General features: G+C 37.4%; 7 protein-coding genes and 1 non-coding gene across 13 annotated transcripts; 5 read left to right on the plus strand and 3 right to left on the minus strand.

Moving 5' to 3' along the window:
- Positions 1–1,598: 1,598 nt before the first annotated feature.
- On the minus strand, positions 1,599–5,883 carry LOC17888210 (probable galacturonosyltransferase 7). Of its 2 annotated transcripts, none has more exons than XM_006293781.2 (10): positions 5,445–5,883; positions 5,303–5,331; positions 5,181–5,222; positions 5,027–5,086; positions 4,253–4,319; positions 4,114–4,160; positions 3,725–4,026; positions 2,977–3,328; positions 2,356–2,883; positions 1,599–2,274 (listed from the first exon to the last, which is right to left on the minus strand). In XM_006293781.2, exons 1-10 carry the CDS (start codon positions 5,599–5,601, stop codon positions 1,996–1,998), a joined length of 1,863 nt encoding a protein of 620 aa, XP_006293843.1. In that variant the 5' UTR covers positions 5,602–5,883; the 3' UTR covers positions 1,599–1,995. The 2 variants fall into 2 exon arrangements, with proteins under 2 accessions (XP_006293843.1, XP_023639874.1); XM_023784106.1 differs by having other exon boundaries at positions 1,599–2,277.
- Positions 5,884–6,050: 167 nt separating this feature from the next.
- Positions 6,051–8,973, plus strand: LOC17890312 (bifunctional protein FolD 1, mitochondrial). Of its 3 annotated transcripts, none has more exons than XM_023783692.1 (7): positions 6,051–6,145; positions 6,482–6,676; positions 6,782–7,098; positions 7,528–7,764; positions 7,866–8,033; positions 8,254–8,423; positions 8,539–8,973. In XM_023783692.1, exons 2-6 carry the CDS (start codon positions 6,505–6,507, stop codon positions 8,416–8,418), a joined length of 1,059 nt encoding a protein of 352 aa, XP_023639460.1. In that variant the 5' UTR covers positions 6,051–6,145; positions 6,482–6,504; the 3' UTR covers positions 8,419–8,423; positions 8,539–8,973. The 3 variants fall into 3 exon arrangements, with proteins under 3 accessions (XP_023639460.1, XP_023639461.1, XP_006294495.1); XM_006294433.2 differs by having other exon boundaries at positions 6,054–6,145; positions 6,497–6,676; XM_023783693.1 differs by lacking the exons at positions 8,254–8,423; positions 8,539–8,973 and having other exon boundaries at positions 7,868–7,954.
- A 142-nt stretch (positions 8,974–9,115) lies between these two features.
- LOC17888511 (ethanolamine-phosphate cytidylyltransferase) lies at positions 9,116–11,799 on the plus strand. Its single transcript, XM_006293412.2, has 9 exons — positions 9,116–9,573; positions 9,663–9,898; positions 10,008–10,189; positions 10,368–10,439; positions 10,680–10,747; positions 10,975–11,095; positions 11,178–11,243; positions 11,326–11,448; positions 11,530–11,799. The coding sequence occupies exons 1-9, from the start codon at positions 9,251–9,253 to the stop codon at positions 11,599–11,601; spliced, it is 1,263 nt and encodes a 420-aa protein (XP_006293474.1). The 5' UTR covers positions 9,116–9,250; the 3' UTR covers positions 11,602–11,799.
- A 153-nt stretch (positions 11,800–11,952) lies between these two features.
- On the minus strand, positions 11,953–14,025 carry LOC17888485 (7-methylguanosine phosphate-specific 5'-nucleotidase A). Of its 2 annotated transcripts, none has more exons than XM_023783694.1 (10): positions 13,891–14,025; positions 13,682–13,807; positions 13,523–13,583; positions 13,306–13,438; positions 13,077–13,200; positions 12,926–12,982; positions 12,743–12,839; positions 12,400–12,610; positions 12,267–12,327; positions 11,953–12,179 (listed from the first exon to the last, which is right to left on the minus strand). In XM_023783694.1, the coding sequence occupies exons 1-10, from the start codon at positions 14,002–14,004 to the stop codon at positions 12,114–12,116; spliced, it is 1,050 nt and encodes a 349-aa protein (XP_023639462.1). In that variant the 5' UTR covers positions 14,005–14,025; the 3' UTR covers positions 11,953–12,113. The 2 variants fall into 2 exon arrangements, with proteins under 2 accessions (XP_023639462.1, XP_006295950.1); XM_006295888.2 differs by having other exon boundaries at positions 13,682–13,802; positions 13,891–13,976.
- A 1,082-nt stretch (positions 14,026–15,107) lies between these two features.
- LOC111831108 (putative BTB/POZ domain-containing protein At2g40440) lies at positions 15,108–15,704 on the plus strand. Its single transcript, XM_023784643.1, has one exon. The coding sequence runs from the start codon at positions 15,108–15,110 to the stop codon at positions 15,702–15,704; it is 597 nt and encodes a 198-aa protein (XP_023640411.1).
- Positions 15,705–16,513: 809 nt separating this feature from the next.
- Positions 16,514–16,597, plus strand: TRNAL-CAA. Its single transcript has one exon. It is a non-coding gene; the product is annotated as a tRNA-Leu (tRNA).
- A 574-nt stretch (positions 16,598–17,171) lies between these two features.
- On the minus strand, positions 17,172–18,116 carry LOC17889162 (bromodomain-containing protein DDB_G0278469). Its single transcript, XM_006294973.2, has 3 exons — positions 17,730–18,116; positions 17,575–17,640; positions 17,172–17,473 (listed from the first exon to the last, which is right to left on the minus strand). Exons 1-3 carry the CDS (start codon positions 18,081–18,083, stop codon positions 17,303–17,305), a joined length of 591 nt encoding a protein of 196 aa, XP_006295035.1. The 5' UTR covers positions 18,084–18,116; the 3' UTR covers positions 17,172–17,302.
- Positions 18,117–18,310: 194 nt separating this feature from the next.
- Positions 18,311–20,344, plus strand: LOC17888215. Of its 2 annotated transcripts, none has more exons than XM_023783634.1 (9): positions 18,311–18,402; positions 18,480–18,599; positions 18,712–18,757; positions 18,866–18,920; positions 19,358–19,453; positions 19,553–19,606; positions 19,671–19,736; positions 19,945–20,023; positions 20,118–20,344. In XM_023783634.1, the coding sequence occupies exons 1-9, from the start codon at positions 18,358–18,360 to the stop codon at positions 20,193–20,195; spliced, it is 639 nt and encodes a 212-aa protein (XP_023639402.1). In that variant the 5' UTR covers positions 18,311–18,357; the 3' UTR covers positions 20,196–20,344. The 2 variants fall into 2 exon arrangements, with proteins under 2 accessions (XP_023639402.1, XP_006293388.1); XM_006293326.2 differs by having other exon boundaries at positions 18,319–18,402; positions 18,483–18,599.
- The last annotated feature ends 44 nt before the right edge of the window (positions 20,345–20,388 follow it).

Consider the following 20,388-nt stretch of genomic DNA (forward strand, 5'->3'; position numbering starts at 1 on the left):
TCTGGTCATCAATCATGATGACTCTTAGTCGTCCAATTATATTTTAAAGATCCGATAACATATTTATAATAAGCATTTGAATAATCATTATTATTACCATGGACGTTGTTGTTGAGTCGAGGAAAAGGTAATCAAATCTAGTGGAGGATAAGAACGAGTAGATTAGCATATACTGTACACATTCATTAAAACACATTAATCATTTCAAAACATGGACTAGAAATGTAACCGAGTTAAAAAAAAAAAAAAGTAAAAAAAGTCGAGTTTTGAACCAATCTACGGTTTTAAGATTTTTAATATTGACATGATGAAAAGAGGACCACTATTATATATATATCATCATTATAAATAATTAAAACATTTAGGGAGGTGTGTGGTCGAGAAGCAATTAGCGGTGGGAAGAAAAATAAAACCATCCCAACAAAAATTCCCACTAAAGTCTTCATAAAAAAAAAGAGAGATATCATATTCTATATTTTTTTACTTGTGATATTTTTCCACGTCCATTGTGTTATAATAATGAATGTTCCACTCACGTTGACCTTATTTTTATTTTTATTTTTATTTTCTAAATTTTGTTCACAAAGCTTTCGTTATCTATCGTCTGTTTATAAAAACGTATATATATATAAAGAAAAAAGAGTATTGGGGGTTTATGCGATCATACGTACAAAAGTTGATTACGACTTTCACAATGGGATTGAAAATTACGCGCTGCACTTTGAAGAATATGTTCGGTTCCGTTCATCATCATCTCTTTATTATATATACAGATGTAAATGTAAATACAATACAACCTAGGCTTAGCTATATCATGCTGTCTTCCTAAAACCAAATCTGATTCCTCTCATTTGATATACCAACCCAACATCTTTATATTCCTCAACTTTTATATGTAGCTTTTAGTGTGTTTGTTTTGGTATGCTCGTTTTGCATCTTCTTACCTCGTACGTCATCATCAAAATTGGGTAGAGCACAGTATGTAAATGAAGGTTTCTAGCTAATAAGTAGATTCTTTTTTTTTAACGTCTATATGACTATATAGCTAGCTATGAGACATTTGATTCCATTTAACCATTAGACTATGACTATATATATGAGACATTTTGATTCGACGAATAAAGGTTTGTTTGATTCCTGCGTCAAGCTACTAAGTGTTATTATTTTGTTGTCACATTCACATATGCTGAGAACGACCGAGATTGTTTTCTAAGAACCCATATCGAAAATTTTGATCATGTAATTATCGTATTTGTCAATATCTTAGTCTAGGATTTTTAAAAAAAGCTTTTATCTCTAAAGAATTTAATTTTTGGATGTGTGTTTATATTAATTCGAAATATTTATTAGATTTAGGAAAAATTTATCAGACTTATTACAGTTGGAACCACAACACTGAGGACTGCAGATAAAACTGCAAATACGTACCCTGATGTTTTTTGTTTTATGAGAAGAAGCTTTCTTATTGGGTTTAGAATAGTGCCAAGCATGTATTGTTGTTGAGACAATATGTTTCCCATCAGATGCGAATGAAGCAAATGTTAAGCTCAGTGTAGTAGACTTGAAGCTGTATAACTTACTGTGTAAACTGGTTTAAGTGAGAAATAGATAAAAAATTCTTATCGCCTTCTATTTTGATAGGTCACAAAAAGTAAAGAATAAAAAAAGAAACTACATGACAAACTGGAATTTTAACGCAAGGAAAAGAATGGCACATCTCTTTGCCAAAAATCATATACAACATTATCAAAGTTCTTCACATGCTCTCTTTTTTTTTTCTCTTTTCTTATAACATATCAAAGATTCTCAAATCACCATCATCACGTCTCTTAAAATCAATTTGGTACGCTTCTGCTTGCAATTTCCCCTTCAGCATTTCTCCTCCAATGCCTTCGGGTTTATTGACCCAAAAAATGAGATGCCGCACTCTAAAATCTTTTCTTTGCGTGTGTGACCTTGCCCTTCTAAACCATTGGCTTTGTAACTACTTACTCATCATGGATTCACGTTACAGTCACTCAAGAACCGATCTTCCCGACTCAGATGCTTTCTCCAATAGTTTTTGTACTTTGGGATTCCCAGCTCAAGCCACGGCTTCATGTTCCCATTATAGTGCAATACAGCAGCGTTTTTTATGGCTTGTGCATTGACGTAGTGGTCATAACCTAGCCCTGACAGAGCCCATTTGTCATCAAGAGCATAAACTTTGTCTTGAAATGTAAGCAAGCTTGCCTGCAATGCAATTGCTTCACTCGACTCATCTCCACCACTCATCTGCTGCAAATGAATAAAGGAAGTCATCGCACAGAACCACTCAATTATCTCTTAGACAGGTTTTTTCAGAATAAAACTGACCTCTTTGTAAAATTTCTGGTAGGTTTCTGAGACACCCAATTCCCTCCATCTAGCAAGATCAACAACATTCAAACCAGACATCCAGAGGCAAGCATTGTTATCAAAACTTCCTCTTTTGAGACTCAGCTGACCCAATCTCACAGTGCACGACTTCACAGCGCCATTCACTTTCCCTTCCATATCAAGGTCCCAAAGGGGAGATAAATCTCGCTGGACTACAACATCATCGTCCAGAATCACAACCTTCTTCAATTTGGCAAATAATTTGGGAAGCAGATAGTGAGACTGAGAGAAAAGGGATAAGTAGTGTGTTCTATTCTGCTGGGACGCCAAAAGGTCACCACTGGGGAAGGAAACACGGAACTCCGCAGGCAAAGACAATTTCATATCAGAATCGTCCAGCTCTAGTTTTTCAATGTTCAATACTTGAACAGTTGATTGTTTGCAGGGATTCCTGACAAACCATTGTTTCATTGCAAAGTAATTCTGCTCGTCTGTCAGTACATGGAAAACAAAGTTTCTACTGTCCTGAAACATCAGTAACCAACCAAGAATTAGAAATTAGAGATCTATGACTGCAAGAAAAAAATACTAAGTAAAGAAAACTGATTTAGTACGCACCATTGCGTGTAAAACCGTTGAGTTGATCACAACAGATGACGCAAGTATATTATCGGAGATGATAACAAAGTGAAATAATGAGGGATCTGAGAATTTCTCACTAATGGGATCCTCGAGTGAAGCTGACTTGAAATGTTCTACAGTTAGTCTCATTGACAGGCAATGAAGACTCTTAGGCATTGTCTGTACTGCAAGCTGGTAGAGGAACACACTCTGTTTCATGTGGAAACTAGCTTCATCCTCAGTCAAATCAAGGATCTGTCTCAATTTCTTGTCAACATTGTTACAGTCAACTGGAAAAGACTTTGCCTTTGCAATTACAGCTTCCATCTTCTGCAACTTTTTTTCAACCCTGACACAACAGGGGAAAGAAATACCAAATAAGTACAATCAAAGGAAAATAGCAGAGGATTTTATGCATAAATGCTTCTCCTGAAAGAGAGAAAACAACATCCATGAAATCCCTCCTATCATCTAGTACATTAGTTCATTAAATTCTATGTTGGTAAAAAAGATATTGGGACAGATAATGCTTCAAAATAGATGTATTTCTGGGTGTGCTGCCCACTGAATAGGTGAGGATGAGGACAGAATGTTATGATTAATATTTTCTGTAACATAAACAATCTGAGAGCAAGCATGTCCAGACAAGCTGACGAAAAATTAGAAGAGATTCATGTGACTAGAGTCCAACAAAATCTTTTCCAGTAAGGAACTAACTTTCAGTACAAACTGGTGAAGAACTTACTGTGGTGGAAGGTCAGCATCTTGTGAACTTTCACTAAGAATACGCTCAAACTCTTGGATATTCTGTTTCATATCCCGAGTCAACTTGTTTTGAGAAGGCATTTTAGCAATACTTGGATAGTATGCCCTAGCAACAAATAGCTGGTCCTTCATTTGCTTCACCTTAGCATCTTTCATCGCTTCCTTATTTTCCTCCCTCCAGAGGCAGTAGCTCCCATATTTCACTTCACAAGTTCTCCAAGTTTCATCAGTACTTGCTATTTTCCTCTGAGTACCTTTCCCTGAGGCTACAATTTTTGTTTTCTGTTCACAGAATAAAGTAGAATAAGGTTAGCTCTAGACGATTGGTGAGAGGTATACTATTACAGAAACCACTTAATCCATTTGTACATTTGCAGGGCTTGGGTTGGCAACAACAGTTGGGGACCCTGGTATTCCTGCATTATAATCAAGGAACCAGGCATAAAGTTGCAGATCAGGATAAGATAAGGGGAGAAGAATTTGAAGAAAATGACACTTTCAAACAAACCTCTTATTTTAATATCACTGCCGCTTGTCCCATTCATATCACTGGAACCCACGTTTATGTCGCTTTTCTATCATGTGAAACAAGTAAACATTGTTACAAGCAGTTTAGCCATTCCCACACAAGGAACCAATTCTTTACCTCGCCCAAAAAAAGTTAAGATACGTGATAATTTATGAAAGCATTTCAACTTCTAAATTTCAAGAGTTAGTCAAATAAAAAAATTATTCATCCATCTAAAATTCCTACCCTTTAAGCAACATGACACAAAAAAAACAACTGGTTAATTACAATCTCTTGACCCCTAGTTTATTTGTTGGGTCTGGTTAGTTATGACTCATGAGGCATCTAGCATAGCTTTCCATAAAACAAACAGGCATCTAAGTTTCTTTCTATAGTTAGCATTGACCTCTAGCAGGAGTACAGTGGCAATTCTGATACACATGTATTTTAGTTAAGTCAGGTTGATCTGATAGCTCTGTTATCTGTAATTAAACCTACAAAGCCTACACATTTTTAACATCACTGAAAAGAGAAGATGGGAAACATTAATGCCAAGAATAATGACAGAAATATTCTTCAATAGTTGAAAATTAAAGATGGATAGACCAGATCTAAAATGTCTGTGTCAATTTCAGAGCAGTGTCTAAGATAATGAAGTGTTTATAACCATCATAAAGGCTTAAAACTCTATATCAGTACAGGAAAAGATGTAAATTTGTGTCAAAAACAACTAATCTACACTGAAAAAAGTGGAACTCAAATAGGAGGACCAACCTTGGGAAGCACTGGATTGATTTTTTGAAGAACCTCATCAACCCGTTCGGATACATCTCTCTACAAAAGCAAATGGTAGAAAAGATGAGAAGCAGCAAAAAAAAAAGAAAGAGATTTGGTATAAATGGGAATCGAATCAATCAAACAACAATACCTGGGTATGTTTGGTAGCATTGATTCTGGTAAAGCTCTCAAACTGATTCCAAAAGAAGGAAGATTCAGAACAAACACCAAAACATTACTCACCACACAAATTAAGAAACGAGAAATGCTTACATTAGAAGCCGGTTGAACAGTGACAAATCCTAAAAAAGTGAAAAAAAGAAAGAAAGAAGAGTGATGAGATTAGATCTGGAAACAGAGATCGCCAAAAAAAACAAAACACAAGCAAAGCGAGTTGTGAGAATAATACACATACCAGGAGAGTGAAAGCCATTGTGAAGACCGAGCAAAAAAGCAAGAGGGACAAGCATAGAGAGGATAACGAGAACCAAAACTCCAATAACCAGAACTTTCCACCGGCGTTTTCCTCCACCGCCACCACCACCAACTCCTCCACCGCCTCCGCCTTTCATATTCCCGATTTTAGAATTGAATGAAATGCCTTTCGAATTACGAACGCATTGGATCCCCAAAACACGTTTGGCAAAGATCTCTCTGTATCTACGTCTCTGTTCTCGATACACTCAAAATCACACTCTCGTTGAACGATGCCAAATCCTCTCTTTTGTGTGTGTCTGTGTTTGCAGAATGCAGAACTATAAGTGTTTCTGCACTTTGCCCGATCGCATCGTCTCTCTTTCCCCTTTGCTTTTGCTACTTGGAGGAGCGAGAGAGAGATACACACACACATACACGATTAACACACACACACACACACACACACAAACTCTTATTTCACACGTATAGCGTTGTCTCTACCGTTTGATTAGTTAACCCACTTGCAAGATCTATCTCCAGATCATAACACGTGTCTTTCTCACACGGTGGTGAATTTTTTCTAGTATTATTTATTTTATTTTAATCATTCCTTTTATATTGTCACTCGTTTGTTGAATCCTAAACTCCGGAATGCCTAGCGATATTTTTCAACGCCATTGACGACGCTTATTTACACTGGTGAATCTCTCCTCCACCGTATTTTCCTATTTTCCGATTTCGGTTTTTGTTAAACAAGTTTGTGTACGATGAATTTAGCTTAGTGAGGAAGATGAATTTAGCTTAAGTGTATAAGATGATTGTGAAAGCGTTTGATAGTCTCGTGAAATCTTTAACCCATTTAGGTTAATTCTGGTCCGTAATTGTTTGTGTGAATGTGATGAATAGGATAAGTTTAAAGGATCAGCTTTTAATGTTATTGCATTGTTTGAGCTTTAACTGTCTTAAGAATCTGCTGTCTGGTCTGTGTGTTTTTTTTACATTCTCTGATTTTCTTATGTGCTTTATCTGAATCAGAGACTGTTCTCTTAGTTTTGAGCATGTTATTGATCGCGAGGAGAGCTTTGGCCTCGGCGCATAGTAAGGCTATTCGTTTGACAACAAGGGAAGTTCATTGCCTAAGCTCCATTTTAGTGTCTCCTCCACTTGTGTCCCTTGATTTGCCTGAAAATTGGATCCCTTACTCTGATCCCCCACTTCCTGTTTCCTTTGGTAATATTACTTGTTGCATTTTCATGGCTATATATATTACAAGAAAGTTCTCTAATTGTATGATCTGAAGTTGTTTTTGTGTGTGGTGTACATGCATTTATACAGAGACTAAACAGGAGACTGTGGTAATAGATGGTAAAGTTATCGCCGAGGAAATCAGAGCAAAGATTATTGATGAAGTGGGGAAGATGAAAATGACTGTTGGAAAAGTCCCTGGTCTTGCGGTTGTTTTGGTTGGCCAACAAAGAGACTCGCAAACTTATGTTCGCAACAAAATTAAAGCTTGTGAAGAAACGGGCATTAAATCTGTTCTAGCTGAATTACCAGAGAATTGTAGTGAAGCAAAAATTCTCAGTATCTTGAAAAAGTTTAATGAAGACCCGTCTATTCATGGGGTTCTTGTGCAGCTTCCTTTGCCCCAAGTATGTTTCACATTTTTTTTGTGTAATTTGAATCATGACATACTGATGGGGATGCTGAGTATTGTTGATTTCAAAGATTAGTCCTATGTTTGCAGGTCAAGTAGTTATGTTTCCTTTGTTTTCATAGTTCTGTTAATTGCTCACTTCATATATTTTTCATCAAGTTTTAATGTTCAAATCTATTAATTGTGTTCACGCTCTCATGTTATAACCTACCTCATAGACTATGGACTCTCTGCATAAAAATTTTCCCTTTTAAGGTTTCCTTTATTGTTGGTAGGTAAAACATGTAATTTACAGATTATGCAATAGAGCATCTGAATCATCTTACTTGTGGAGAACTTATTCAAGAGAACTTTCTTGCATTTTGTTGTTTTACGTTCTCATGACTCATGAGTACCGTCAAGTAATGGAAGATATCTTGTACAGCATCTTGATGAATCAAAAATCTTGAATATGGTGAGATTGGAGAAAGATGTTGATGGATTTCATCCATTAAACATGGGAAATCTTGCAATGAGAGGGAGGGAACCGTTGTTTTTATCTTGCACTCCTAAAGGTTGTGTGGAGTTGTTGATAAGAGCAGGCGTTGAAATAGGAGGAAAAAATGCTGTGGTGATAGGAAGAAGCAACATCGTTGGACTACCAATGTCTTTATTATTGCAGGTAAATTGGTTTTTCATTATAGTGCAAGTGGGTTCTTATGTTTAAGCATTTTGGTTTTTTGATTAACTACATTTTATGTCTTTCCTGAAATTTTTGGGTAGAGGCATGACGCAACAGTAAGCACGGTGCATGCGTTTACAAAGGATCCAGAGCACATTACTAGGAAGGCAGATATTGTGATAGCAGCTGCAGGTATACCTAATTTAGTTCGTGGAAGTTGGCTTAAGCCTGGAGCAGTGGTCATTGATGTTGGAACATGTCCGGTTGAGGTATAAAGTAAAAACTATTATAAGTATTCCTAAATTGATCAAAAGTCTTATATTTCCCACTGAAAAAGACTCAGTACAGTAGCATGAACCCATTCTAACACAGAAAACCTGAAACTAAATTATTTTAGAGCGTAAGCAAAGAGACCAAATGTTTTGCTTTGGGATTGTTTTGTTTGGTTGCTGGTTAGACATTGGAGCATGATGGGTTATAATATTGCAGGATAGTAGCTGTGAGTTTGGTTACCGTCTTGTTGGGGATGTATGTTACGAGGAAGCATTAGGTGTCGCCTCAGCTATCACTCCTGTACCTGGAGGAGTCGGGCCAATGACGATCGCCATGCTACTATGCAATACTTTGGATGCTGCTAAGCGGATAGTCCTCTGATTACGGTATCTCTGTCTATTACTAGATATCTTTTTGATAAAATTAGATAGGAGATTCCATGTTGTTGGGGTTGATCAAAATCTCTTTTGATTTGAACTAATATGTTGCTTTCTTATATAGACCGCGGTTGATCCTATCTCATCAGCATCTTTTAGCATCAAGTTCAACAAAACAACAGTTAACGCTATTGTTGCTATTGTTTCATTGGCTTCTGACAAGATGAGGAAACTAGTTTAGTTATGAATGTTAATGGTAGTTGAAACATTGGAATAATGTTGGTCCTACTAAGCTAAGCAGCTTTAGTAGGAGAGAAAAGTTGCGTATCACATCAAAGAAACAAGGAGATGACTCAAGCAAGAGGTGTCACATGAAGGATCACGAAACATATGCTTCCTTCAATGTTTGTTTACACGTCTTCTTAAGTTTTCACCTTCACATAATCGCATTGTTTGCTTTATCAGTTCGGTTTAAATTCTGTTTTTCCGGTTTCATCACTTTTGTAAAAGTCGAAACCAGATAGAGTCACTTTGGTTAAGTTCAGATTTTTGATTCCTATTGTTTTGATTACATAAAAACCAAAACATACTATAAATTAAAAATCTAAACCAAAACAAACCGAGCAAAATCACACAATTTCGATTCGGTTTAAGATGATTTTGGAAAATAGTGAAAAAAGGAAAAAAAGAAGGGAAAAATAGGATTCTGATTCCGAGTCTCTAGTTCCAAAGAGAAGAACGTCTGAGAGAGATCTGAGACGTCTGGAAATGTGAAGGAAACCCAAAACAAAAAAAGATCTGAGAGAGTTTGAAAAATTCTCTGTTTGTAAGCAAAAATGGTTTGGGAGAAAGAGAAGATCGTCGGAAGTTGTATAGCCGGAGGAGCTGCGTTCGCCGTCGGAGCTTCTTTCCTCCATCTTTTCCTTAAAGGCGAGCTTCCGTTGGGATTAGGTTTAGGTTTGTCTTCTCCATGGCGCATTTTGAGAAAACGCAAGCCTGTTCGCGTCTACATGGATGGTTGCTTCGACATGATGCACTATGGCCACTGCAACGCTCTTCGACAAGCTCGTGCTCTCGGTGACCAATTGGTGGTCGGAGTTGTTTCCGACGAAGAAATCATAGCTAACAAGGGACCTCCTGTTACGCCTCTTCACGAGAGGTCTCTCTATCTCTCTCGCGATATCACAATTCTTTCTTCCTCGTAATTCCGATTCGCGTTTTGTTCGATTTTGATCTTGTTTTGTTCAGAATGACAATGGTGAAGGCTGTCAAATGGGTCGATGAAGTCATATCTGATGCTCCTTACGCTATTACCGAAGAATTTATGAAGAAATTGTTCGATGAGTATGATATCGATTACATCATCCATGGGGATGATCCCTGTGTTCTTCCTGACGGAACTGATGCTTATGCACTTGCTAAGAAGGCTGGTCGTTACAAGCAGATTAAGCGTACCGAAGGAGTTTCTAGCACTGATATCGTCGGTAATCTCACACCGTCCCTTCCTATTTCATTTTAGCTCGCATCCGCTGATCTTTGGAATGTGTAATCACATCAGGTCTCTAACATTTTCGGGTTGCCATCTGTGTGCAGGTCGTATGCTTCTCTGTGTAAGAGAAAGATCTGTTAGTGACACTCATAGTCGTTCTTCTCTGCAAAGGCAATTTAGTCATGGCCATAGTAGCCCGAAGTTTGAGGACGGAGGTTCTTCTGGTACTCGTGTCTCTCACTTTCTTCCTACTTCCCGCAGGATTGTTCAGTTCTCCAATGGCAAGGTATGCAATTTTTAAGAGTGTCCTTGTGTCCTCATATTTTATGTATTGTATACTTGTGGGTCTACCAGTTATCTTACTCAGGCACATAACATAGACCTTTGTCATTTTACTTCTTTTTTCATTCTCCTTCTCAATTTGTATCTGAAGTTTATCAAGTTTTGCATGCTTATGATGACAGGGGCCAGGACCTGATGCACGCATAATTTACATAGATGGTGCTTTTGATCTATTCCATGCTGGCCATGTTGAGGTATATTAAGTTAATTTGGTGCACAGAGCATACAATTACGCTTATATTTGAGGACTGGAAGTTTTAATATATAAGCTATGATTCCGAACAGCTATTTACACAATATAATCACAATATGGTCCAGCATCAAATTCTTCTTCTATGAAGACGATGCAGTAGTCTAAGTTAGATCATAGGTTTAATATGTCCAGGTTTATTCGCCAATTTAATTCTTGTTCTTGATTTACTCAATTTGTTCAGATTCTCAGACGTGCTCGAGAGCTTGGAGACTTTCTTCTTGTTGGAATACATAATGACCAGACTGTCAGGTTTATAAGCTCCATTTTGGCAGTCTCTTAATTGATCGTCTCAGATTTTATTACATTATCGTTCCTGTTTTCATGTCTCGGTGTTGATGTGTTAGATTTAGGCAAAAGAATACTTGTTGTCGTCATTCTTGTATCTACCTTAATACTTGAGAAGTTTTGATGTGCGTAATTGCATCTCTGCTTAATTTCGTCTGACCAAATTGTGCTTGTTATATGTTGCTGTGCAGTGCTAAAAGAGGAACGCATCGTCCAATCATGAATCTCCATGAAAGGAGTTTAAGTGTTCTGGCATGCCGCTATGTAGATGAGGTGATCATTGGTGCTCCATGGGAAGTGTCTAAAGATACGGTAAGCGTCGAAGAACTTTTCCAAGTAATATCCAAATAGCTTTCAAGAAACGCAATTGTTGACAATGATTTGAATATGGCAGATAACCACATTTGACATTTCGTTGGTTGTTCATGGGACAGTAGCAGAGAGCGATGATTTTCAGAAGGTAAGACAAGATTCACATGCGAGTTAATAGGTTAAATAGAACGAGCTGTGTTTTCTGAGAATTTGGTTGATGATTTTGACAGGAGGAAGATAATCCTTATGCTGTACCAATAAGCATGGGCATATTCCAAATTCTAGAAAGCCCTCTTGATATCACAACTTCCACTATCATCAGGAGGATTGTAGCAAACCATGAAGCATATCAGGCAAGTTTGTTTTCCTTGCTTCTTCTTCTTATTGCTTCACTTGAAGAATGTCTCACTCAAATTCATTTTGTATGTATATAGAAACGTAATGCGAAAAAGGAAGCTAGTGAGAAAAAGTACTACGAGCAGAAGTCATTTGTGTCCGGGGACTGATAGAATGAAAAGCTATATATGCGTAGCTTTTTAAGTCCATGTTCGGTTTCTTGCACATCTTATATCTTTGTAATGACTATATAGTAGGATGTTTTTTTTTGGATGAGAGTCATAATGCTACATATCACATTTTGTTCTCTAGTTTACACTTTACATAAAGAGGGCACTGATGGTCTTAGTACCCAATTGCTTCTTTTATTCTCTTCACTCTTCGGATCTTACATTTTATTTTTACTGTGTTGCTTCTTGCAGCAAATATTTTTAGACTGTATATGTTTACATACACCATACATATAATAAGAAGCTATCTGGGAATACAAATTTCATTTTATTATGTTTGAATACAAAAAGTTAATCTGAACTCATGGAACGACAATACCCTTTTAATCATTAGATTAACTCTCTTAACACAATAATGGTACCTCTGTATAATCTTAAAACAAGACATGAAATGTCTTCATCAACTTAAAGAAAGAATCTTGCATTTAACTAAATCCTCAAAGGCAATGTAGCTAACTCGCTTCTGTTGAGAACAACTGAGAAACAAGCTCCAGAGCTCCCCACATAGGTGCATCATTCTTTTTTTAGACCCACAAGACATAAAATATTGATTAGCAAATTCCCAGGTGATTAAGTCAAACCTATAAATTGCTTATGTTACTTACAAGATAAACAACATCAAAGGCCTCACGGTAGCTCTCAAGACTCTTCTCAATGTTATCGTTCCTGGAGAAATAAGAAATAGTTAGAGAAGACCAAAACAGAGAAGAAGCGAAACAGAAGAAAAGAAAAACTCACAGAAATCCAATAGATATTCGAGTCTCATAATTCAATCCATCAGACATCCTCAAATCTCCCAAATGATCTCCCATAAGCAAAACGTTTGTTCGTTGTTTCATGTTTGCATTTTCTTCATCTTCCTCACCAGTGTCAACACCAAGTTGATCATGAAGTGGAGCAGCCATGTCTAAAGCATGTTCGTTTTTGTTTAGCACATGAATTAGCTTTCCTGTATTGTAAGAGGGTAAACAGACTGCTTAGTACTAATTTCCCAGAGAGATTTCAGTTTTCCAGAAGAAATGTTACAAATGTGAGTTGATGAATGCGCTTAAATGAATGATGAAATACCAACCAAATATACCTTTGAAAGACACGAGCTGCCCATCATCATTGAACACCATCCTGTTCGATACAATCTTTACATTCTTGAAAGTTCTATGAAGGTTCTGCCTCAAAACCTGGTCAGAAAGTGAGAATATAACAAAAGCATATTCATCATAGAGACACCAGAAGTTGGATAGTAACACTAATTAACTAGAGTCACCTCTTCAATGACATCAGCAAGTCCTGCTGAAAAAATAAGAACTGGGATCTCCTTTTTCTGAATCAGATTGCAAATAAGGTCAAGTAAGACAATAATAGTTGTTTCTTTCACCATTGAAATATAATTATAAACACTAATTAATCTTCTTTACCTCCAGAAATTCAAAAAGTTCAGTCACACCTTCTCTAAACGCTATGGAGGAATTGGCAACAGATTTCTTGATTGCGGCATATGTTAAACCTCCCTCAATGAGAAGCTCATGAGTTTTACTCCACCTCATCACAAACAACAAAAAGTTCCTCAGTTTTTTTCTTCTTCCAATTAGAGTATCAAAGGACAACAAGACAATGCACTTGTGATTGATAAGAAGAAGAGGATACCATTCTTCCATGAGTTTGGTTTTCTCATCAATGGGAATAACAGGAGAAATCTCCAGAGGATGATAGTGATCATATAATGCTTGCCTTTTAGCATCGTAATATGCGTCTCCTTGCTGCAAGAGGCCATGGCTGGCTATATATAAAAGGTTTCAGCTGTTACTTGAATTTGGTTAGTGAGAAGAGAAGATTACAATTGATCAAATGTGTTTGAACATACTCTGGCCTCGAAGTCCATTGACTCGGTATCTCGTTAATGTAGCATCAAAGTCTGCAATTACCTTACAAAATTCGCAGAGACGAAACGATACAAAAGTTTTAAGCTTTGAGAACGAAAAGAAAAACTTGAACATAGATTCCGAGATAGAGTGGGAAAGACCTGAAATTTGGAAGGACCCGCGATGCGAATTTGGGTTATTTTATCGGTGAGAGCTCGAGGATGATCCATCACAGTGTTCGCAGATAGATTAGACTGTTCCATTTGATTTTGGGACGAAGAGCTATTCTGAGAGTAAAAAAGGGAAAAACTTTATACGGACAGATGTGTGAGATTCCTCCATTTTTAGAGAGAGAGAGAGAGAGAGAGACCTCGTGGGCGAAGCAACAAAACGAATGTGTTTGGGAGTGATTACGGCGGCGGACGACAGAGATACGAATTGACGACGGCGCTTGAAAGCGCGTGCAGCAGCTGATAATAAGCATCAAACACCAGCGGGAGCAATTTATAACGCATTACTACTTGTTTAATACTAGAAGAAATTAAAAGAAAAAGAGCACCACCTTTTAGTCAAAGATTCAAAATTAATCAATTATTAATTAAAAGGCTCCCTATATAAAATGTTCCTGCCAAAGCTTTTAAGGTCTGTTACTAAAAATTGCATGTGTTAAAATAGTGGTTTTAATGTGTATGAGATTATATCAAAGCTCCGACCTTGTTTGAAATAGAGAGTTCAATGAATGATTGAAAGGTCCAAATGATTCATTGATAAATGAGGTATATTGTTCATGTTAGAAGGCACTTTATGACAGGATGTTTGATTCGATTCAATCAAGGACTCCAATATGGTCACATGTGTGTGTGTGTGTGCGCTTTCATAAGCTCATGTTGCCGTACAACACACTAAAAACTCATCATTGGGATTGAGAGCATGGACTAGCTAGTAGCGAGGACTAATAATATAATGGTGGTATTCTAGTCTCGGAATAACTAGGATCAGATTTGGTTGTCGTCTCGTCTCCAACGCCGATGTTGTGTTATAAAAGAGGGTTCAGGAAGAGAGCTTTGTGTTCCGTTCATAGAGCGGGTAGAAATAATAATAAACAAAAAGACAATACTGTATTATTTTTAGCCTTTATATAGTATTAGTGGGCCGGGCATGGGTTGGACAAAGCCCAATAAGGCGATTAGGAATAAACCCATCTCCGTCAACGAGATTTTGTTTTTTCTCTCCGTATCGATTCAACAGAGCTAGGGCTTTGGTGTCTTTTGGTTTTCGTCGCGCCAAAGAAACGCAGCTATCAAGGTACTCGAGTCTAATTTTGATAAGTTTGTTAGAACTTGGCCTTCGATTCCAACAATTCTCTGTTCTCGTCCCTGATGATGCAAACCTTCCTAAGCTGTTCTTACTTGAAACTGGCCTTAACTCCATAATGTTAAATTTTTAGGTTTCGTATTTACGGGATCCTTGTTATAGTTTTCTGACTTGATCTTCATTGCTCTTGTTTTGTTTGTTCCATGTTTTAATTCTTTGATCCCTCTCTTCTCTGCTTCTTTTGATCTCTGTTTTTACCTGCAGAGCTTTCAAATGGCTGAACAAGCTTTCATGGATGGACTAAGTGAGGTAAAAGAAGCCTGTTACCTCTCAGATATCGTAGTGAGAAGTGCGGATAGCTTTTCCCCTGGGATAAAGGCTCACAAGCTCATCTTACGAGCAAGATCGACTGTGGTGAAAGGAATGTTGGCAAGTGGTGAGGAGTCGCTCACTGTTCCAGATATGAATTTTGAAGAGCTGGATACATTTTTGAGCTTCTTATACACGAGAACTGGTACTATTCCTCAGGGTCTTCTTGAAAAGCACAGCAAGTCCCTCTACAAGGCTGGAGTTACATATGACATCCCTCATCTCTGTGACATCGCTGCAGCAGAAATTATACGCTCTATGAAGCTGGATCATTCAGAGTGTCTCAGTATCTTATCTTTGAACCAAAGGTTGCTGAATGGCACAACTTATACAGAAAACACTCTTCACTACAAAAAGATCCAAGGAGCTGCTTTGGATGTTGGGGTTCAATATCTACTTATGAGGCTTGAATCGGGATCTCTTCTAGACCTTGTCAAGACTGAGCCTGAACTGGTACTGAAGATTATGTGTTGGTATATCAAAAATGTAAGTCCTGAGTAGCAAACCTGTTAAAGCTACCTATTGGTCATTTCTTTCTCAAAGTCATACTTATATATACTCCTCTAAAGCTACCAATAGGTACTTATATTTACTCCTCTAAAGCTACCCACACACACAAAAATAATAACTCGAAACAAAGAAAAGATTGTAAATGTACCTTTATTGACAAAAGCAGAACCAGGACGAAGGCTTTCGTGAGCTTGGATGATGCTTTGCTCAATGCCGTTAACAACAACGTCAAAAGATTGACGAACAAATCCAAGAGACGTCATAATATATGTGACGTACTGAAGATATCCTCCTGGTCCAGCATGCGAATCCCACTTATTGCCACATTCTTCTCTGTGTAGAGATCACCATACCTGCAAATTTAGTTCAAAATCAAAACATTCTCATGGACTAAGCAGAGTATCAGCATCAATTCACTCTTATCAAACATCAAATCTTTATAGCTGATGAAAATGTCATAGATTCTAGCTATCGGAAGATTCTTGAAGGTATATAAAGTACTTTGCTTTGAGACGCTCAAGAACTTTGATTGTGACGATCTGAGAAGCCATACAGTGATACAGGCGTCAAGATTGACAAACGCGAAGCGGTTTCCTTGTGGCAATGAAGCTTTGCTTTGCTTCGACATTACTGATTGATTCAGATACTCTTTTGATATCATTTATTAGACTTGGCCTCTCTTTTTTTTTTTTTGAGTCTATAGCCTAGTCTAGTCTAATGTATATGGTAAGATTTGTATTGGTAAAGCATAGATAACAGTTTGATTAGATGATAAATATCATAGTCAAGTTGTCAACAACGTCAGGATGGCCGAGTGGTCTAAGGCGCCAGACTCAAGTTCTGGTCTTCGAAAGAGGGCGTGGGTTCAAATCCCACTTCTGACATTTTTTTTTATCTATCATGCTCAATGCTCAATTTTTTTATCTTGAAAATGGTTATGGTTTTTTGGTTCAAACAAAAAAAAGAAATAAAATAGTTAAGTTTCAAAACACAAAACATATTTTGTTAGCAAAAACACACGCAAAAAAATATTGCATTACACTACACTCGATCATCCGGCTGAAGTGGCGGTTCCACGGTATTGATCGGTAAATTCTTGGGCGGAGCCACCGCACAATCAGCAAAGACATTTCTTACTAAAAGGCTTATAAAATTCTTTCCCCAAAGCTTTAAGGTCTGTTACTAAATTGTGTTTGCATGTGGTAAAATAGTGGTTTTAGCTGGTTATACTAGTGTCCTTGTATTCAGTAACGAGACAAAGTTTCTTATAATTTGCTTTGGCTGTAAAATGACGCTTTGTTGGGTCTCTCTTCTAATTTTCAGAGGAGATTAATTAAGTCTCTATAAGAAAATTTAAGATATTGGCTTTTGACTCATTGTAACCTTTTGCATATCCTTTTCCAAAAAAAAAATAACGAGTTCTTGCTTCTTACTATAAACATTTCATTGCACATTTATCTGTACAGATTATTGTAAATCTTACAAAAGTCTCCATACTACTCCAAACAAAGAGAAAGAAGTAAAACGTTGCTACAAATGAGAAGAAGCAGTACTTAATCAATCACACCACACAAAAGTGCATGTGAAGCTTAGAGAGCCTTGAAGTAGAGGTGATGATCAGAGAAAAGAACCCTAAAAGCTTGTCTGCAACTACACTTGAGTCTAATTACAAACCCATCTCCAGATCTCTCTATCCTCATCCCTCCTCCACAATCTTCTTCTTCTTCTTCTTCTTCTTCTTCCACTTCCTCTTGCTCCTTCTGCGATTTATGAATGAAATATCACCGTAAACTTGTTAAAAACCAACCAGTAATTGCGATATTAAAGACTAAACTAGAACGATTAAAGAATAACATCAGACCTCATAAGCATAGTTAGTCTCTCCATGATTCATCTCCTCTACGCAATTGCTAACCTTCTTCATCGTCTGTTTAACCAAAACGATTCAAGATTCTTGGTTAGCATTAGTTAAAACCAGAAGAGAACAAAGAAAGACTAAAAGTAAATATAACAAACCTCTGTATCAGAAGCAGACGGCGTCGTATCTTGCTTCTCCGAAACAGGGCTTGTGAGGTTCGTGTACTGAGTCGGGTCATGGACAGATGAAGATTGGTTCTCCGGGGAAGTGAAGAGAACAGGAGAGGTGATAAAGATCGAGTCTTTAGGGGAGAGTTTTCTTCGTTTGGATTGATCGGAATCGTCGGAAACAGGGGAGGCGCGTTTCAACGGAGGGGTGATTTCATCGGCGGATAAGAAGGGTGAGTAGTCGTAAGGTGGGGAAGTGAGACGGAGGAGAGAGAGATCAATGTCATCGAGGGTCAGGTTGTGGTTACGATCTTCAGCTTTTTCTTCCATCATCATCATCATCATCTTCTTCTTCGTTACTCTTTCTTTGCTCTGCTTCCTTCTCTGTTCTCAGTTATTAAAAAAACGAAAATAAGTTTGAGAATGAGATTAATCACGTATCCTTTGCCTTGACTCTTGAAGTGAATTGGTTATATATAGACTCGGTTTAAAGATTCCGGTTCAGGTTCGGTTTATGTAAATTAAAAAATTCTCTTTTTATAATTTTTTTGTAAAATTTACGAAATCTCACACCGGCGATAATTGCGACATCTTTTACATTAAAAATCAACACCGCCGGATGAGTGTCGCCGGCGTCTACCGTTTAACTCTTTTTCTCCCGCCGGTACTCGTTTTTGTCTCTCGCTCTCACGAAACCATGATTTTTGAGCTAAATTAGTAATCTTACTGCTCTGTTTCCAGAAGTGTCGTCTCCTTAACTTCAGCCTCCCCGCCAATGGGAAGCGCACTCAATCTCTGCTACCACATCGCTTCTCTGTAGTACACCATAGTCACCGATTGGCTAACTCTTTTAGACACAAAGTTGGTATTTTTATCTCCCTGAATGGTTTTATTGTTATTGAGAATTTCAGTGAATACTTGATGTGTTCGAATTTGAGCTGTGACTATCTCTTTGTTTGTACTTCTTTTTCAGGCTTCAGATAAAGCTGATGCTGAGGCTGAGCCCTCTTATGGTGAAGGTATTCTTGTATTGTCATTTTACATCAACGACTCAGTTTATGTATCTTTTTTACTCTCTGGTTGTTATTGATTTGAGTTTTGACACTGTATTCTCTTACATTTTCTAGGTGAAGTGTTGGATAAGAATGAGAGAAGCAGGAAAAATCCGTTCGTTTCAGAAGAGTATGTAATATACTAATTTCTTGCTTTTGTATACTTTTCTATGCCTCTGTAATGACGCTTGTGAGTAAGAATATGACTGTGGCTACCATGTTAGACTACTTCATTGTTTCATATGTTTTGTTCAAGACTCCACAGATAACTGAGTATTGCCGTATAATGTTATCTTTGCTTTCCATAATGAATCTTAAAAATGTTTTCTGCCTCTTGTTTAAATATTTGCCTGAGTTACTTGGGTTTCCACTTCTGTGGTGATCATGAAACTTTCATTTGTATTTCGGATGTGGTTTGTCCAAATATTAGATAAGATGATTCCGGTTCTGTTCAATGTGATTGAAATATGCATTGCAAGGAAATATTGGGGAATTAACATTTTAGCAATATCTCTTCCTTTTCCTTTTGATGATTTTGCCCTCCTGGATGTGCTGCAAATATTGCAGGCTTCTCAAGAAGTTGAAGAGATATGGACTCTCTGGAATATTATCCTATGGGTTACTTAATACGGTCTATTACTCCACAGCTTTCCTCTTGGTCTGGTGAGTAGAATATAATTTTGACTGTAAAGCTACAGGAACATTGTTCTCCATCATAACATACGTGAGCCAGAACAATGACGATTATCTATATGTAAATAGGTTTTATGTGGCCCCAGCACCAGGAAAAATGGGTTATCTTGCTGCGGCTGAGAGGTATGGAACATTTTTCAGCATTTCCTAGCGTTAAATGGACGTGAAAGATTCATGTTGCATGCAGATTTCTTAAAGTGATGGCCATGGTCTGGGCTGGAAGCCAAGTTACTAAGCTCATCAGAATCGGAGGGTATGTGGCTAATATAAGTTTCTTACTCAGTTAGTTCTCTGTAGCTTAAGAACATCATTATGCTCTCATTATAGTTTCATGGGTCTGAGATGCCTTTGAGTAAGCTGTTAAACTGTATCCTGCCAGATCATGATGATGCAGTAGTAAACTAGTAATTAAAACCTTTCGTATTGTCATGAAGAATGTTGATGGATGTTGATGGATGCAGGGCAGTCGCACTTGCACCTATTGTTGATAGAGGATTGTCGTGGTTTACAGTAAAATGCAAGTTTGAAAGTCAGGGAAAAGTGAGGCACCCAAAATTACTGAGTAATACATATGTAGATAGATGATGATGGTGATGAAAGAGTGATTAACTTGTGGATGCATTGCTTTTGACAGGCTTTTGGCGCACTTGTTGGGATATGTCTTGGTCTGGCTTTGATGCTATTTATGGTTGTAACACTGCTTTGGGCATAGTACAGAATGATAGCTACATTAAGTTGGTTTTGCTTTTACAACAACTGTGGTTTTGGTGACAACATTATGGACTTGAGTGGACCTCTGATCCGGTCTGTTCTGTATTTGAATGATACATTCAGATTTAGCATCAAGATCTTATTCGTTTACAATATTGTTTGTTTCTTTTTGCATCTACGTATAGCATTTCGAT

This window comes from Capsella rubella, unplaced genomic scaffold (genome assembly GCF_000375325.1).
Source record: "Capsella rubella cultivar Monte Gargano unplaced genomic scaffold, Caprub1_0 scaffold_4, whole genome shotgun sequence".
Classification (NCBI taxonomy): domain Eukaryota; kingdom Viridiplantae; phylum Streptophyta; class Magnoliopsida; order Brassicales; family Brassicaceae; genus Capsella; species Capsella rubella.

Coding starts and splice junctions, on each gene's coding strand:
- LOC111831108 (XM_023784643.1), top strand. CDS start 15,108: ATGGCTGAACAAGCTTTCATGGATGGACTAAGTGAGGTAAAAGAAGCC.
- LOC17888215 (XM_023783634.1), top strand. CDS start 18,358: ATGAGTGTCGCCGGCGTCTACCGTTTAACTCTTTTTCTCCCGCCG. Junction 18,921..19,357: donor AATCCGTTCGTTTCAGAAGA/GTATGTAATATA, acceptor CAAATATTGCAG/GCTTCTCAAGAAGTTGAAGA. Junction 20,024..20,117: donor AGTTTGAAAGTCAGGGAAAA/GTGAGGCACCCA, acceptor TGCTTTTGACAG/GCTTTTGGCGCACTTGTTGG.
- LOC17888485 (XM_023783694.1), bottom strand. CDS start 14,004: ATGCTTATTATCAGCTGCTGCACGCGCTTTCAAGCGCCGTCGTCAATT. Junction 12,840..12,925: donor TTGCTGATGTCATTGAAGAG/GTGACTCTAGTT, acceptor CTTTCTGACCAG/GTTTTGAGGCAGAACCTTCA. Junction 12,611..12,742: donor GCAGCTCGTGTCTTTCAAAG/GTATATTTGGTT, acceptor CTTACAATACAG/GAAAGCTAATTCATGTGCTA.
- LOC17888511 (XM_006293412.2), top strand. CDS start 9,251: ATGGTTTGGGAGAAAGAGAAGATCGTCGGAAGTTGTATAGCCGGAGGA. Junction 10,748..10,974: donor CATAATGACCAGACTGTCAG/GTTTATAAGCTC, acceptor GTTGCTGTGCAG/TGCTAAAAGAGGAACGCATC. Junction 11,449..11,529: donor CAAACCATGAAGCATATCAG/GCAAGTTTGTTT, acceptor GTATGTATATAG/AAACGTAATGCGAAAAAGGA.
- LOC17890312 (XM_023783692.1), top strand. CDS start 6,505: ATGTTATTGATCGCGAGGAGAGCTTTGGCCTCGGCGCATAGTAAGGCT. Junction 6,677..6,781: donor CCCACTTCCTGTTTCCTTTG/GTAATATTACTT, acceptor GCATTTATACAG/AGACTAAACAGGAGACTGTG. Junction 7,765..7,865: donor CAATGTCTTTATTATTGCAG/GTAAATTGGTTT, acceptor ATTTTTGGGTAG/AGGCATGACGCAACAGTAAG.
- LOC17888210 (XM_023784106.1), bottom strand. CDS start 5,601: ATGAAAGGCGGAGGCGGTGGAGGAGTTGGTGGTGGTGGCGGTGGAGGA. Junction 5,087..5,180: donor ATGCTACCAAACATACCCAG/GTATTGTTGTTT, acceptor TTGCTTTTGTAG/AGAGATGTATCCGAACGGGT. Junction 4,027..4,113: donor CCAACCCAAGCCCTGCAAAT/GTACAAATGGAT, acceptor TTCTGTGAACAG/AAAACAAAAATTGTAGCCTC.
- LOC17889162 (XM_006294973.2), bottom strand. CDS start 18,083: ATGATGATGATGATGATGGAAGAAAAAGCTGAAGATCGTAACCACAAC. Junction 17,641..17,729: donor CGTCTGCTTCTGATACAGAG/GTTTGTTATATT, acceptor TTGGTTAAACAG/ACGATGAAGAAGGTTAGCAA. Junction 17,474..17,574: donor AGACTAACTATGCTTATGAG/GTCTGATGTTAT, acceptor CATAAATCGCAG/AAGGAGCAAGAGGAAGTGGA.